Raw genomic sequence first — 12,980 nt, forward strand, 5'->3', positions numbered from 1 at the left:
AAGCCCAGATTTCAGACTTAATTTCAGTTGAAGCAACCATGTGTGAAACCGTAGGCCAAATGCTCGGAAGGTTAAATTCTTCTGCAAACCCAAAAAGGAGAGCGAAGCACTAAGCTGTTGTTAATGTCAAGCACAAACAAGATAGAGCAGAGCTGGCACTGTTAGTTTCAGCTGTCAATAGACAGCTTCTTAAAGGGAGAGGGACAGTTTACAGTGATGGTCTACTGCAAACCACCACACCAAATGCTCCCAAACAACAGACGCCAACAGCAAATAAATTCTGCTGTTTGTCTTGGCACCCTCTCTGTGCAGACAATAAACTCAGCGTTTTGTGTCCCAACATGGCCGCCACTCACCCCACCCCACCCCCCTCGGCTCACTTTGCTTCTCTTCTCGCTGACTCTCTGTAATGATCTGTTTGCATATTTAACACGAGGAGCTGACCCACTTCTAACCCACAGCCACTTCCTAACATGCTGGGAGTGAGTTGCCATCGCCATGCTGCTTATTTAACTAATCCACTGGGAGATGAGATCCATGGTCAGATGTTTATTGGGCAGTAAGACGCAATGCTGTTTTAGGCCTATATGGTTTGGGAAATCCAAAGGCCCCGTTTTTTTTTGGTTTTGACATGAGGATAAATACATTTCCAGCATGCGCCATGTTTTTGTTAAATACAACCCAGAGGACTGAAATCCAAAAGGCACGCAGTGACTGGGTGTCATACAAGCTTTCATTGTGCATTTAAAGTCAACATTTGGTTTGGCCCTCTTACTATTTTAAGCTCCACGTCACGTTTTCCATTCAATTTCAGGGTAGCGTATGTCATGTGTTTACTCTATTTCAACTATGCAGTGTCTTGATTGTGCTACCAATATGTGAGTTCATCTTCACTTTAGCAATGTTCTAGTCAGCTGTGTAGAGATACTATGGGACCTGAGTTTTGACAGGAACACTGGCTTCGATATAACAGGGTTCAGAACACTCATGAGAAGGAGACCACCTGCAGAGATCACATGATTACACAACAGTGGTGGAGTATAATCCATGCATGACAATTGGCCGACTTGGGTTTGAATCCTGAACACGCCATCGCAAGTCTTTATTGCTTTGGATAAAAGCGCCTGCTAAGTGTTAAATACAAGTCTCTTAGCTTGGCTTTAATCTAGCTAAGCCACCTTCTCCTTTGCTTCTCGTACAATGTGTAACCATCTCGCCTGTCTGTGTCCCCCTGCCTTTAATTAGGAGCTGTTCTATGAGGACCGGCATTACCACGAGCACTGCTTCCGCTGTTTCCGCTGTGACCGCTCGCTAGCCGACGAGCCCTTCACCAGCCAGGATGACGCGCTGCTGTGCAACGACTGCTACTGCAACGAGTTCTCCTCCAAGTGTGTGGCCTGCGACAAGACCGTCATGCCAGGTGGGCCCAACCGCAGCAATCCCTCACAACATCTCTCTCTGTCTCTCAGAAACCACAGAAATCTCTCTCTTTCTATCGCTCTCTCTCTCTCTACCAATCTCTCTCTCTATCACTCTCTCTCTATCGCTCTCTCTCTCTATCGCTCTCTCATCGTTATGGTCGTCTCTCGTTCTCCCCTGGCGCTCTTGAATGCCACGCACACTTTTCACCCAGGATGATCTTATGCTGAACCGCTCAAAGGCTGATGCAGGTTTACAGGCCTCTAAATGTGCCCCTGAACCACAGGCATGCATGTTGACATTAGATCAGACGTGTTAAAGGCCTCCAGAATGCTTCAGAGCTGGCTGGCAGCAAAGAAGGGTGCAAATGGCATGACTGAGGTGAGAGAGAATGAATGAATGTATGATGGAGGGGAAGAAAGAGAGAAAGGGTAGAAGAGAGAGAGAGAGTACAGACAACGGAGAGATGTAGTAGTGTTTAGCAGTTAACGTCGAGGCTAGGAGTGACTGAGTAATTGCCAGTTCGCTTGACTTGCTGTCTCTCAGCCAAATCCCTGGGCCTGGACAACTGCCATGGCTCAGATGATAACAGGAGATAAGCCCATAAAGTATTTCAGAGGGACTGTAGCAGGCAACACACTTGTAAAATAGCAAATGATAATCGGAAAAAAATGACGAGCATGTTTTATGTCTATTTTTCAACCTCACTTTCTCTGTCAGCGAGGGGCTTTTTGTCTTTTTTTCTGTTCAAAAAGAAGAAGACAGTCAGTCAGAAGAAGTCAGTTACTGTGCAGTAATCCTGCAGTGTGCAAATTCTTCTGCCAGACAAATGCTTTTGTTCTCACACCTCCTAGGGAAGATCCTTTGGCTTTGGATCAGAGGAAGCTTGTTGTAGATTAGCTTATATTCTGTAGGATAAGGTGTTCAAAGGTGTAATTGTCTGTCTCAGTGATAAAAGCAGGAGTCATTTTTACTTTACACATCAATTTTGCTTTTATATGTTGAGTCATACCAGCTTAAAATACCCAGACAGACATTTCTTTATGTTCCTTGCTGTCCTTCAGAATGTATTATCAGATCGTAAGGGTCAGTCGGACTATGTTCTAATATTACATCTCAATCCTCGAGTTGATGTTAAGGGCTTGTAACCGCGCTTCAACAGCGTCTTGGTTTATTATCCTCGTAAGTTTGGAGGTTAACGTCTCTAACAGTTCTCTCAGAATTTTTACAAAATGGAAAAAGACGTTGGCTTATCACACAGGAAAAAAGACGATGGCTTATCACTTCTATTGGTGCTCCAATCCATTCTTCTTCAATCAGATGAATGCCTTTGAACACTGAAAGCACTTAAATCTTGTGGTATAAGGCCTTTTTGGTCTCTCCTCGAGTTATGTTTGTTTTCCTCTCATTCTGTCTTTTGTCGACACTTTCCCCTTTATTTCAGTGGACTGTCCTTCGAGTAAGTCGTTGAGTTACAAGTGGGATTATAATGTGACCCATCTCTCATTCTCAGAGTAAATGTACACTCCTTCTGCTAATAGGCTGTCTTTGATGAGCCCTGCATGAGTCTTTTGATCTGTGCGAAGTAGTTAAGGGTGGTGGATTACACAGGTCATCCGTCAGCCCCTCTCATCATCAGATATCTCTCCCTCCTGCTGTCAGCGGTCTGCCCTGACCTCCTCTCCTAACTCTTCGCTGACCTCCACCATTAAAGGCTTCATGTAGCATCAAAGTGACATTGAATTTAACATGTACAGTTCCTGATATATGTCATATCTTTTTTAAGGTCATTGTGCACACAAAACACGGCCACCAGAGTTGTGTCCCTATTACAAATTCAAAAAAACATGTGATGTATATGTTATGTTTATGTTAGAAAGGGCCCAGTGTTGCACAGCAGGCTGTGTATTGGGCTATTGCACATACAGGGAGGTGTGTTGTAAGTGTGTTACTGTGCGAATAGGTGGCTGTTATTGTGTTATTGCACGTGTAGTTGTCCGTTGTAAATACGTTATTGCATGTATATGTGGTTGTGTAGTAAATGTGTAATTGCACATATACGTGGCTGTGTTACCGTGTTCCAGCATGTATATGAGATACGGTGTAAATGTGTTCTCGCTGTCGTGTTCCTACAGGCACAAGGAAGCTGGAGTATGGCGGCTCCACGTGGCACGAGGGCTGCTTCATCTGCCACAGCTGCGAGCAGCCTATCGGCTCCAAGTCCTTCATCCCGGACAAGGACGAGCACTACTGCGTGCCCTGTTACGAGAACAAGTTTGCACCGCGCTGCACACGCTGCAAGCAGGTCAGTGGGAGACACACATATGCACGCACAAACACAGACACACAAACACCGTAAACATACTGACTGAGATGAGGTTTGATTTATTTAGGTCATACCACCCATCATCACGTTTCTTTTCTTTTCTGTACCATACTGGGATAATGAAGGGGGGGGGGGGGTGGTATACCGGTGCTAAATACAAACAAAATGCAAACATTGACTTTTCACCTCATTTCTTTCATGCACTGATGCATCCTGGGTAAGATGCCATCACACAACAGACACTAACACTGTGTCTAAATTGGCATTCTTCTATACTTACAATACCTAACTTCACACTGGTTATTCCAATGACATGAAGTGCATTTGCAAGTACCCGGATGTACTCATAATAGTCAAAAAAGTTGGGTGTGGAAAATGTTACATTTTTGTCCCCGTCAACGGCTACATAGCAGAAAGGGTAACTAGTGATAATCACGGTTGAGAAAGCTGCAGCAGCTGCAGTGTAAAATACACTTTACAGATATACAAGCAAGTAATAACTGTTCATGTTTTGACAAGGTATGACCATGTTGCTGTGGAATATTTAAATGTAATTTCTGTTAACTGCAGAGTTGGTGTTCAATTCGCAACACTATCATGTTGAAATTCACACACTACCTGAGTAGGCACACAGTGCACACAGCGTATGGCATGAAAATGTACTGTTGGAAGTACACCAATTGAGACAGGCTATATGATTGTTCTTGAGTGATTCACTTAGCATCAAGCAAGTTCAAAACAGTTCCAGAAAGATGTCCTCAATGAATTCATTTTCTATTGAGCTGTACAGGCATACTATCTCTCTTTCTAACAGATTACTTTCTATGAGGCGTGTTGTTCATGGGCATTATGTTACCCTGAGAGGTATCTGTGATTTAGTTTGTTACGTGCCTTAGGCTTGTGCATTGCATTGTTCAAAAAATGAAACCAGTCAGCATTGATCAACCAGTCTAGACATGACTTGTTCGGGATCTTGTGGTTCTCTGTAAGTGAGCATCACCACAGCACTCCTGGCAGCCGGGAAAAAGGCTTCGTCACACCCTTCCCAGCACCACTCTGGCTGGCATGAGCTGGCATATCTCTATCACCAGAACATGTGCTCAGGCAAGAGACAAGGCGAGATGAGGAGCCGCCCCTTTGTTTGCTACTGATAAACTTGCGCTGTCAGTCACCCGAGGTGGTTTTAGTTACAGGCATCACAGTCGTCACTGCTATGGAGCCACCTCTTGTGCTGTCAAGGGGAGACGAGGTTGGGCATTTTCCATTGCTTGGTCATTCAGGGTGGAGATAAGAGATAGGAGAGCCCTGAGAGTTCTTATCATGGCTTAGTCACAGCTTGCTAACATCCTGATTGGAAACACTAATCTTCTCTCCTGGGCTGCTGGTGTTACTGCCCTGTCTTGGTCTGGTGAAACATTAGCCATTTAATCAAAGTTTGGAAAGGCCTCAGTAAGCACTCTGAACTCATAGATAACAGTCAGGGATTTAGTCACAGCTGACGCACTGGTGATTAGTGTCACCCTTAGTGGTAGACTAGTGGGTCTAATGATAGGACATAGACACATGTGTTTGGAAACATTGGGAGCCATAGTCCCCGAAGCAGGACTGGGAGACCAGTCCGCCAACAGCACTGAGATCATGGATTTGATTCCCGTAGAGAGCACCTTTGTATAAAATGCATGCCTTACATTTTAAGTCATTTTGGATGAAAGCATCTGTTTACAATCCAACAACTACAGTGTTATGGCAACGGAAATGATACAACCTGTGGGAAATGTGTTTTGAAGAGCACACAGAAAATGTTTCTATTCAAGCGAAAAAAAACTCCTTCTGAGAACATGGGTATTTCAATGCTGCTGTTACTGTTGGTGTGAAGGCCCACTGTTTATCACTGTCTGCTCTCCCTGCAGGTGTTATCAAAAGGTGGCGTGACCTACCGAGACGAGCCGTGGCATAAGGAGTGTTTCGTGTGCACAGGCTGCAAGGTCCAGTTAGCCGGTCAGCACTTCACCTCTCGTGAGGATAGTCCCTACTGCCTGAAGTGCTTCGGCAACTTGTATGCCAAGAAGTGCGAGGCCTGCAGCAAACCAATCACAGGTACAGTAATCAGTAGGGGTGTGAATCTCTCATGTAAAAGACGATACGATTCGCATCTAGATACATGGGCACGATTCAAGAAAAGATACATGTTCATAAAAAACGATTCAGTACGATTCGATGCAATGCGATTCGATGCAGTTTAAGAAAGGAAAGGATTCTGAAAGATTTTTTATCATTTGCTCAAGGTGCACATTAATTTTATATTATCAGTTATCATGGTCATGGTTGTCTATTAGGCAAAAAAATGTGTGAATATGATTATCTAAGGTTTGTTTCATATACTGTACTGTATTGAAATGACAAAGAATAGTCTACATTTCAGTCAAACACAGCAGCCAAATACAACATATTTTTTTATAGACTTTATAGATTTTATGGAGTTATATCTGATTGTTTTCATGGAGCTGTAGACTTGTTGAGGTAAGACACCGAAATAAAATAAAACAGTGCTTAAGACACTTGGCCTTTTCTCATATAGCCTACAAGAATAAAATAGGCCTATCAATGAATGAATTTTTTTGTTCCAAAGGTAGTCTGAGTGAATATGAACAAAATAATTGGCTAATAATTTGTGCATCGTTTTAGCAAGGGCCAAATTATTATTTAACATTAAGGAAATCCCTTCATCAAACGTAAGGCTATACTTTACAGACTATCGTTGCTGTTTAGTGTTTAATTTCGCGCTGGATTTTGAAAAACAAAAGAGTAAAAACTGTAAAACAAACGACCAAGTGTGAGTTGTCACATGCTTACGTTGCAGTAGATGTATGGGTAATGAGGTCATTTGACAACTTTGGGCAATGAATGTAGCCAAAAACGAACTGCATTACCCACAATTCCGTGCCACGTATAGTTTCAAAACCGGACGTGGGATGAACGCGCTGCTTGGAAGTTGGAACGTAAATGAGAGTCTGAGCGAGCAGAAAAGGTTGTGAACCGATTCGTAACAAGTAAATCAATATAACGACCGGTTCATTTCAGTTTTATTCCGATACAGGGCTTCACGTATCGATGTAGCCTTATCTTACATGTTAAAAATGGATACCGATACGTATCGGTTAATCTTTACACCCCTAGTAATCAGCATTTCCTGTGAGAGAATCTGTAGATCAAATTAAAAAAAACGCACAAGCTTTCCATCTCTAGTGATTAGAATGCTGTAACTGAATGCTGTTTGTGTGTGCGTGTGCGTGCGTGCGCGTGTGTGTGTGTGTGTGTGTGTTTGTGTGTTTATGTGTGTGTGTGTGTGTGCGTACGCATACGTGCAGGTTTCGGAGGAGGGAAGTACATCTCCTTTGAGGAACGTCAGTGGCACCAGCCGTGCTTCATGTGCACGCGCTGCTCCGTGTCGCTGGTCGGGGCTGGCTTCTTCCCCGAGCAGGACGAGATCCTCTGCCGCGACTGCAACAACAAATTGTAGAGCCTGAGCCTCAGCAGCAGCCCCACTGCCCTGCCCTGCCCTGCCCTGCCATCACAGCATGCTGCCCCAGCTAGCGCACCACCAGCTTCACCGCCACCGCCTGCCCTCAGGCCTACCTCCTCCTCGACTCTACTCTCAGTCCTGTTCAACTCAGTGCCCTATGCCCACTTAGCACTGCTAACTCTCACCTCTTCACACACACACACACACAGAGACACACACACACACACACACACATAAACGCATGCAGGCACACACATACACACACACACACACACACACATAAACGCATGCAGGCACACACATACACACACACACACACACACACACACACACACACACACACACACACACACAAACACACACACCATACACCACACACACACGCACACACACACACACACACACACACACACACATAAACGCATGCACGCACACACACACACAACACACACACACACCGCACACACATGCACACACACACCACACACACCATCTCTCCTCATGCCTCAGGTCATGTTTATCCAAACCCTGAACTCTCACCCAAGTGCCTCATCACCCTCCCAAACAAAGGAGCAGCCTGTGTTCTCTGGCTGATAAATCACAGATGCAGCCTCTTTCAAACATTCCACACCAACAGTAATAACAAGAAAGACAAACTCTTTGGGAAACGATGACCTTAATATGTTTTATCTAAAAAAAAAACATTTTCTTTTACATTTATTGGGTGTATTAACTCTACGAGTTATGTGTATTGGTAGACTTTCGTCTTTACTATGTGTGTCATTGAGAGATGTCTTCCATGTTTGCTTTGAAAATCCGTATTTAATGGATAACCATCACATACTGACATCATCCCCTTCAGACTAGGAAGAGCGACACTAACGGACGAGTCAGAAATCCAGGTCACACACTCACTCCTCTCCACATGCAATAACAGCTACACTGTAGACATCACACACATTTCACAGGGCATCCATCTTGTCAAAGTACTGATGAGGTAAACTCAGGCTCTCTCTATAGCTCAGATTTCAAGTGCTTCAAGGAAGTGAGGGTGGAAGTATGTAGGAAAAGAGGCTCTTTCAAACGAAGGTCCCATGACAAGTTTAACGTGCACATATTATGTTACAACAAACCATAGAATGGTATGCCAGGTATGCCGAAATATCATTGGCTTGAATTTGGAATAATGTGTCATGTAATTGATAGTTTGGTGAACAACCCACACAGGATGTTTGAAATGTGTACACGTGTTTGTGCTAGAGTTTCTTTGAAAGTTGTAGGGTCAGAACACTTTTTTGGGTTTTTTTGGGCTAAATGAATGAGCTATGTATCTTTTTTGTTCTTTGTTAACAGCCATTCGTTTCCCAACCCTGTTACACTCTCTGTATATTTTTGTATTTTATTTAAATCAAGTCATCACTACACTAACGTTAGTGTTTGAAATAGAGCAGGAGGATTAAGACAAAAAAAAATTCCATGACGTAAAATGAGATCAATTCTTAGGCAGCAAAATCACATAATAGTACAAAGCACTCGCTTAGGCCAAAAATAAACGTTTGCTACGTTGCCATGCATGTTAAGTGATGTTGTCTAAAAAGAAATACACTTTTTGACACGTGTCCATGGCACAGATACCCATGTATTTGCACTATGGATCCAGTAATCACACACATAACTAGTGCTAATATCCATGTTAAAAAGAATCTGCAGAAGCTTGTATACTTTACTGTATGTATTATTGCAGAGCACACAAACCACTTTGTATCTTCTAAGAGCTACAGTATATTTCCCTTTGTGTTGTTTCAACACTTTTTTCTAACCAAATTCATGATGTATCATCAGTTCTGTGTTTATTTTTTTGTTTGTGTTTGTTTGTGTTCGTCTGTTTGTTTCTCCTCTGTCTTAATCTTTATTTACTATTTCTATGAGAGCCACAGTTGCTTAAAATGAATGGGCTAGTCCCTTGCAATGTTTACTGCAATGTGTCAACAAGATGGTAATGCATGCTCCTGTTCCTCTTGTTGCTTTCCTTAACAATTATGACAATTTTTATTTTGTTACTGAAAATAATATTAGTTTTAATTACTTAATGAATGAGATATGATGCTAATGCTTGATGCTGGCAAGTTGGCTAATGTGCTAATGAAAAGAATTGATAACGTAATGTTGAAAGTAGGGTGAGAGAGATTTTCCTGACCTTATCTGTCATCGATGTAATTTGTTAATAAAAAATGTATGACTATATTGAGTTCTTATCTGATGTGTCCTGGTTGTTTAAATAGTTCTGTTTTATTTATTTTTTCTATTCATTATTTTAATGCGTCCAATGGTTTTTGCTGGTGTGTGTGTGTGTGTGTGTGTACGTTGTGACATGAAACAAGAGAGGCAGAAAGAAATAATGTATGTCAGTGTGTTTGTGTGTGTGATGTGTGTGCGCCTGTCTGTGCATGTGCTTGTGTGTACATGTGCAGGCAGGCATGCTGAGTGGGCAGTTTCCAAGCCTTGCTGAAGCATACAGGCCTCCCACCAAATGCACAGCCAGACTTACTCCACCCCCCCCCCCCACCCCTCTCTCTCTCTCTGCCGGTGAAGGTCTTCCTCCCGTCCCCGTCAACGCTTTCGGAGTTTTCACCAAAAAAGGAAATGGAAACGCTCCTCTGTGCAGTTGGGGGTGGGGGTGGGGGGGGGGGGGCAGCCAGCAGAAGCATAGTAGGAGTGTGGGAGAGGTTTGCAGAAGGAGGGAGAGACTGAGAGAGGGAGGGAGGGAGAGAATGAGTGTGTGAACATCTGGAGGCACTCTTTTTGCTGGGGGTCAACTCCGCACACAGCCCTCTTGGTTAGGGGTGAGTGGGAGAGGGAGCTCTCTTTGTTGCAGAGTAGTACAGATGGAGGTTGAAACATAAGAGGTGAATTTACCTCGTCCTATGAAACGCTAAGCACAGTTCACATAGACAAACAAAACAATAAACATACGATTCAGATTGATCTCCACAGATTTGATTCAGCAGAACATTACTGTCACACTTATCCTGTTTCACAAAAGGTATGTGACATGTGCGTGTGTGTGTGTGTGTGTGCGCGCATGTAGACATGCATCTTATACACAAAGTGTATAGGCTTTCTAACTCATTAAACATTACCTGTGGGATATTTTTTACCACTCCAAAAGGTGACTGTACCTCAATATTTATAGAATCCATTTCTGAACACAAATTGAGTAAAATATGGAGACTACAGCCATTCTTAAATGCTTTGGCCTCTCTGTCTGGACCCTGGAGTGCACACAGCTGGAGGCCCTGGATGGGACCCTAGGAGCCAGAGCTGACACGATCCAGCTGACTTACCCTCAGAGGGCTGAAGAGATCTCGCATCTCTCCACTCGTGAAACCGTTCAAGAACACCTGAGACGTGTAACTTGTGAGCGTGTGTGCACGACTTTGACATTAAAGCGTTACACATTGCCGAGGCGAATTTTGTTTTTGTTTTTTTATCACCCCAAGTGGCCCTTGAGAAAAGGCTGATTTAGCATACTCCACCGTCAACAACCCAGTCCACTTATCCCTTAAAAGTCCTAATGAGGACCATAATTACTTACTCATAATACCATGTTTCGTCTTTATGGCCTTTTTGTGGTGAGAGTAAGTAAATTAAGTAAATTAAATTAAATTAAACGAATGAAAGTCTGAAAGGCCACTGAAGGTAACGAAAAACTTGTAGTGACATAAAGCAGGATTGGACTGGTCACAGATGAATGCCGTAGTATCGTGACATCCACAAGTGTGTTTAGTCCACATCCTGTGAAAGCAACTGCTGATCTATGTCTACAAACTCGAAACGTATAAACTAAATGTTGCCCCAAAAGCACAGTCCTTTGCATTGCTTTTGACATTGAAGAAATAGTGTCTGAATGCACTGTGGATACAGAGCTGTGATGTATGGAGGTATTTCCCTTGCATGAGCCAGAGAGGCTCATCTATATTGTGGAGTTGGCCCCTCACACCAGAGCCCGCCCTGTATTTCAGGCTGCAGTGTAAACTGTGCTGATGCGGTTTGGGGGGGGGTCGGGATGCAATGCCTGACTGGGTTACATTGTCCTCAGAGAAGACGTCTCTAGTCAAAACACTCTACCGACGTTACCCAGATGCATGTCTTCATGGCGCATGAGTGTGACCAGAGCCCTGCTTCAGACAAGGGAAAACAAGGAAACATCCTACACACATACACATACACATACACATACACATACACATACACATACACATACACATACACATACACATACACATACACATACACATACATACACACACACACACACAAAGACGCACCGACACACTCGAGGCCCTGGGCCATTTTTTGGGGTTAAGAGAAAACAAGCAGAATGCGAAAATGCGATGCTGCTGCCTTGTTATACGTTTTCCCTTCATTCCTGCCTTGTTGTCAAGTGCTTGGCAAACAATATTTTGGAAAGGCAAGGGCACTAAGGTTTTATGAAGCTTATGGTATCCATTAGTAGTTTCTCACAGATATCTTGCCAGAACCTTTTCAAGACATGCTGGACCTTTGCATGCAATATTATTTTTATATTAAGTCTATAATATCTCAGGCTAAACAGGAAATTATATTTGTAGGTTTCTCTGATGGTGGGTGTGGAATTGTTTTGTTGATGTTGTTCTGCTAGACTGTGGTTGCCTTATTGCAGAATGCCTGAGGTTTATAGAACCTCATAAAACATGCTCACTGATAGCAATTCTTTCCCTCCTAAGTGATCCTGCGTTATCTGAACTCAGACTTGACACTCTGAATGTGGCGAGACTGCTTAAGCTAACAGCTACCTACTGAAAATGTATACAAATAGTCGATCATGGTTCAGTGTTTTATGGATACATTTGTAGACAATTTACAGGTGAGTAGGAATGAAAAAAGCATATCAACAAGGAAGGCGTGTGTGGACAATATAGTCCTCCACATTCCACAATCAAAAAGTCATTATCCCTGCAATAGCTGAATGAGTCAATAAAGCAAGAGAGGACTCCAGGAGGACTCCGGCTGGTTAGCAGAGCTGTGATCATGAGGCGGGGCCCACCGGAAGCTGTTCCTCTAGCGCTCCCATGTGAACTGCCAATCAAGGGCCTATCACTGTTTCTGCATGTCAGTCTCCGTCTCCACAGATGCACCAAATGCACACATCCTCAAGACAGCCCATAGCTCAAGCCTGAGTTTGTCCTCTGCTGAACTACATTAGACTTCACAATTTCCCTACAGATAGAGATACATACAGACACACACAATGACATGCACAAAAGTTTTACTAAACAAAATGAATGCCAGTAAGTGAAGATGCTTTCAAAATCATGTCCAAGTCATAAACGTTTATGACATAACGCTTCTGTTATTAAGTGACATTCGTTTTTTGTCATAACAAGTTAGGGTTAGAATTAGGGTTCATGTGTCTTGACAGTGTTATATGTTCATGACTGTGTCATGTCACTCTTATGTCGATACTGTCAAGTAAAGTGTTACCAAAACAAAAAGCAATGTGTTAAGACAAATGCCTAAAACTTTTGCACAGAGCTGTCCAGTTGTGTGATGCCAGTGCACTGTCTTGAGGTCCCCCTTTAAATCTTCAACATAGAGACACTGTGCAAGAGAGTAAACAAGAAAATCTAATCAACAGACTCAGTGAGGCAATTCTCCAGATGTGGCCCCTAG

At 43.2% G+C, this 12,980-nt stretch overlaps 1 protein-coding gene across 1 annotated transcript in view; it reads left to right on the forward strand.

The window, feature by feature from the left end:
* fhl3a (four and a half LIM domains 3a) overlaps window positions 1–9,512 on the forward strand; it is a 46,033-nt gene extending 36,521 nt beyond the window's left edge. The window contains exons 3-6 of the mRNA XM_076280461.1: window positions 1,246–1,420; window positions 3,555–3,724; window positions 5,656–5,842; window positions 7,114–9,512. Of these exons, the coding sequence (XP_076136576.1) occupies window positions 1,246–1,420; window positions 3,555–3,724; window positions 5,656–5,842; window positions 7,114–7,265 (684 nt within the window). The 3' untranslated portion in view covers window positions 7,266–9,512. The remainder of the gene's footprint in view (window positions 1–1,245; window positions 1,421–3,554; window positions 3,725–5,655; window positions 5,843–7,113) is intronic.
* The last annotated feature ends 3,468 nt before the right edge of the window (window positions 9,513–12,980 follow it).

Source organism: Alosa pseudoharengus, unplaced genomic scaffold, assembly GCF_046254945.1.
Source record: "Alosa pseudoharengus isolate Yale_2024_CS ecotype anadromous, Long Island Sound unplaced genomic scaffold, YU_APseudo_1.1 YU_APseudo_1.1_scf_12, whole genome shotgun sequence".
Classification (NCBI taxonomy): domain Eukaryota; kingdom Metazoa; phylum Chordata; class Actinopteri; order Clupeiformes; family Clupeidae; genus Alosa; species Alosa pseudoharengus.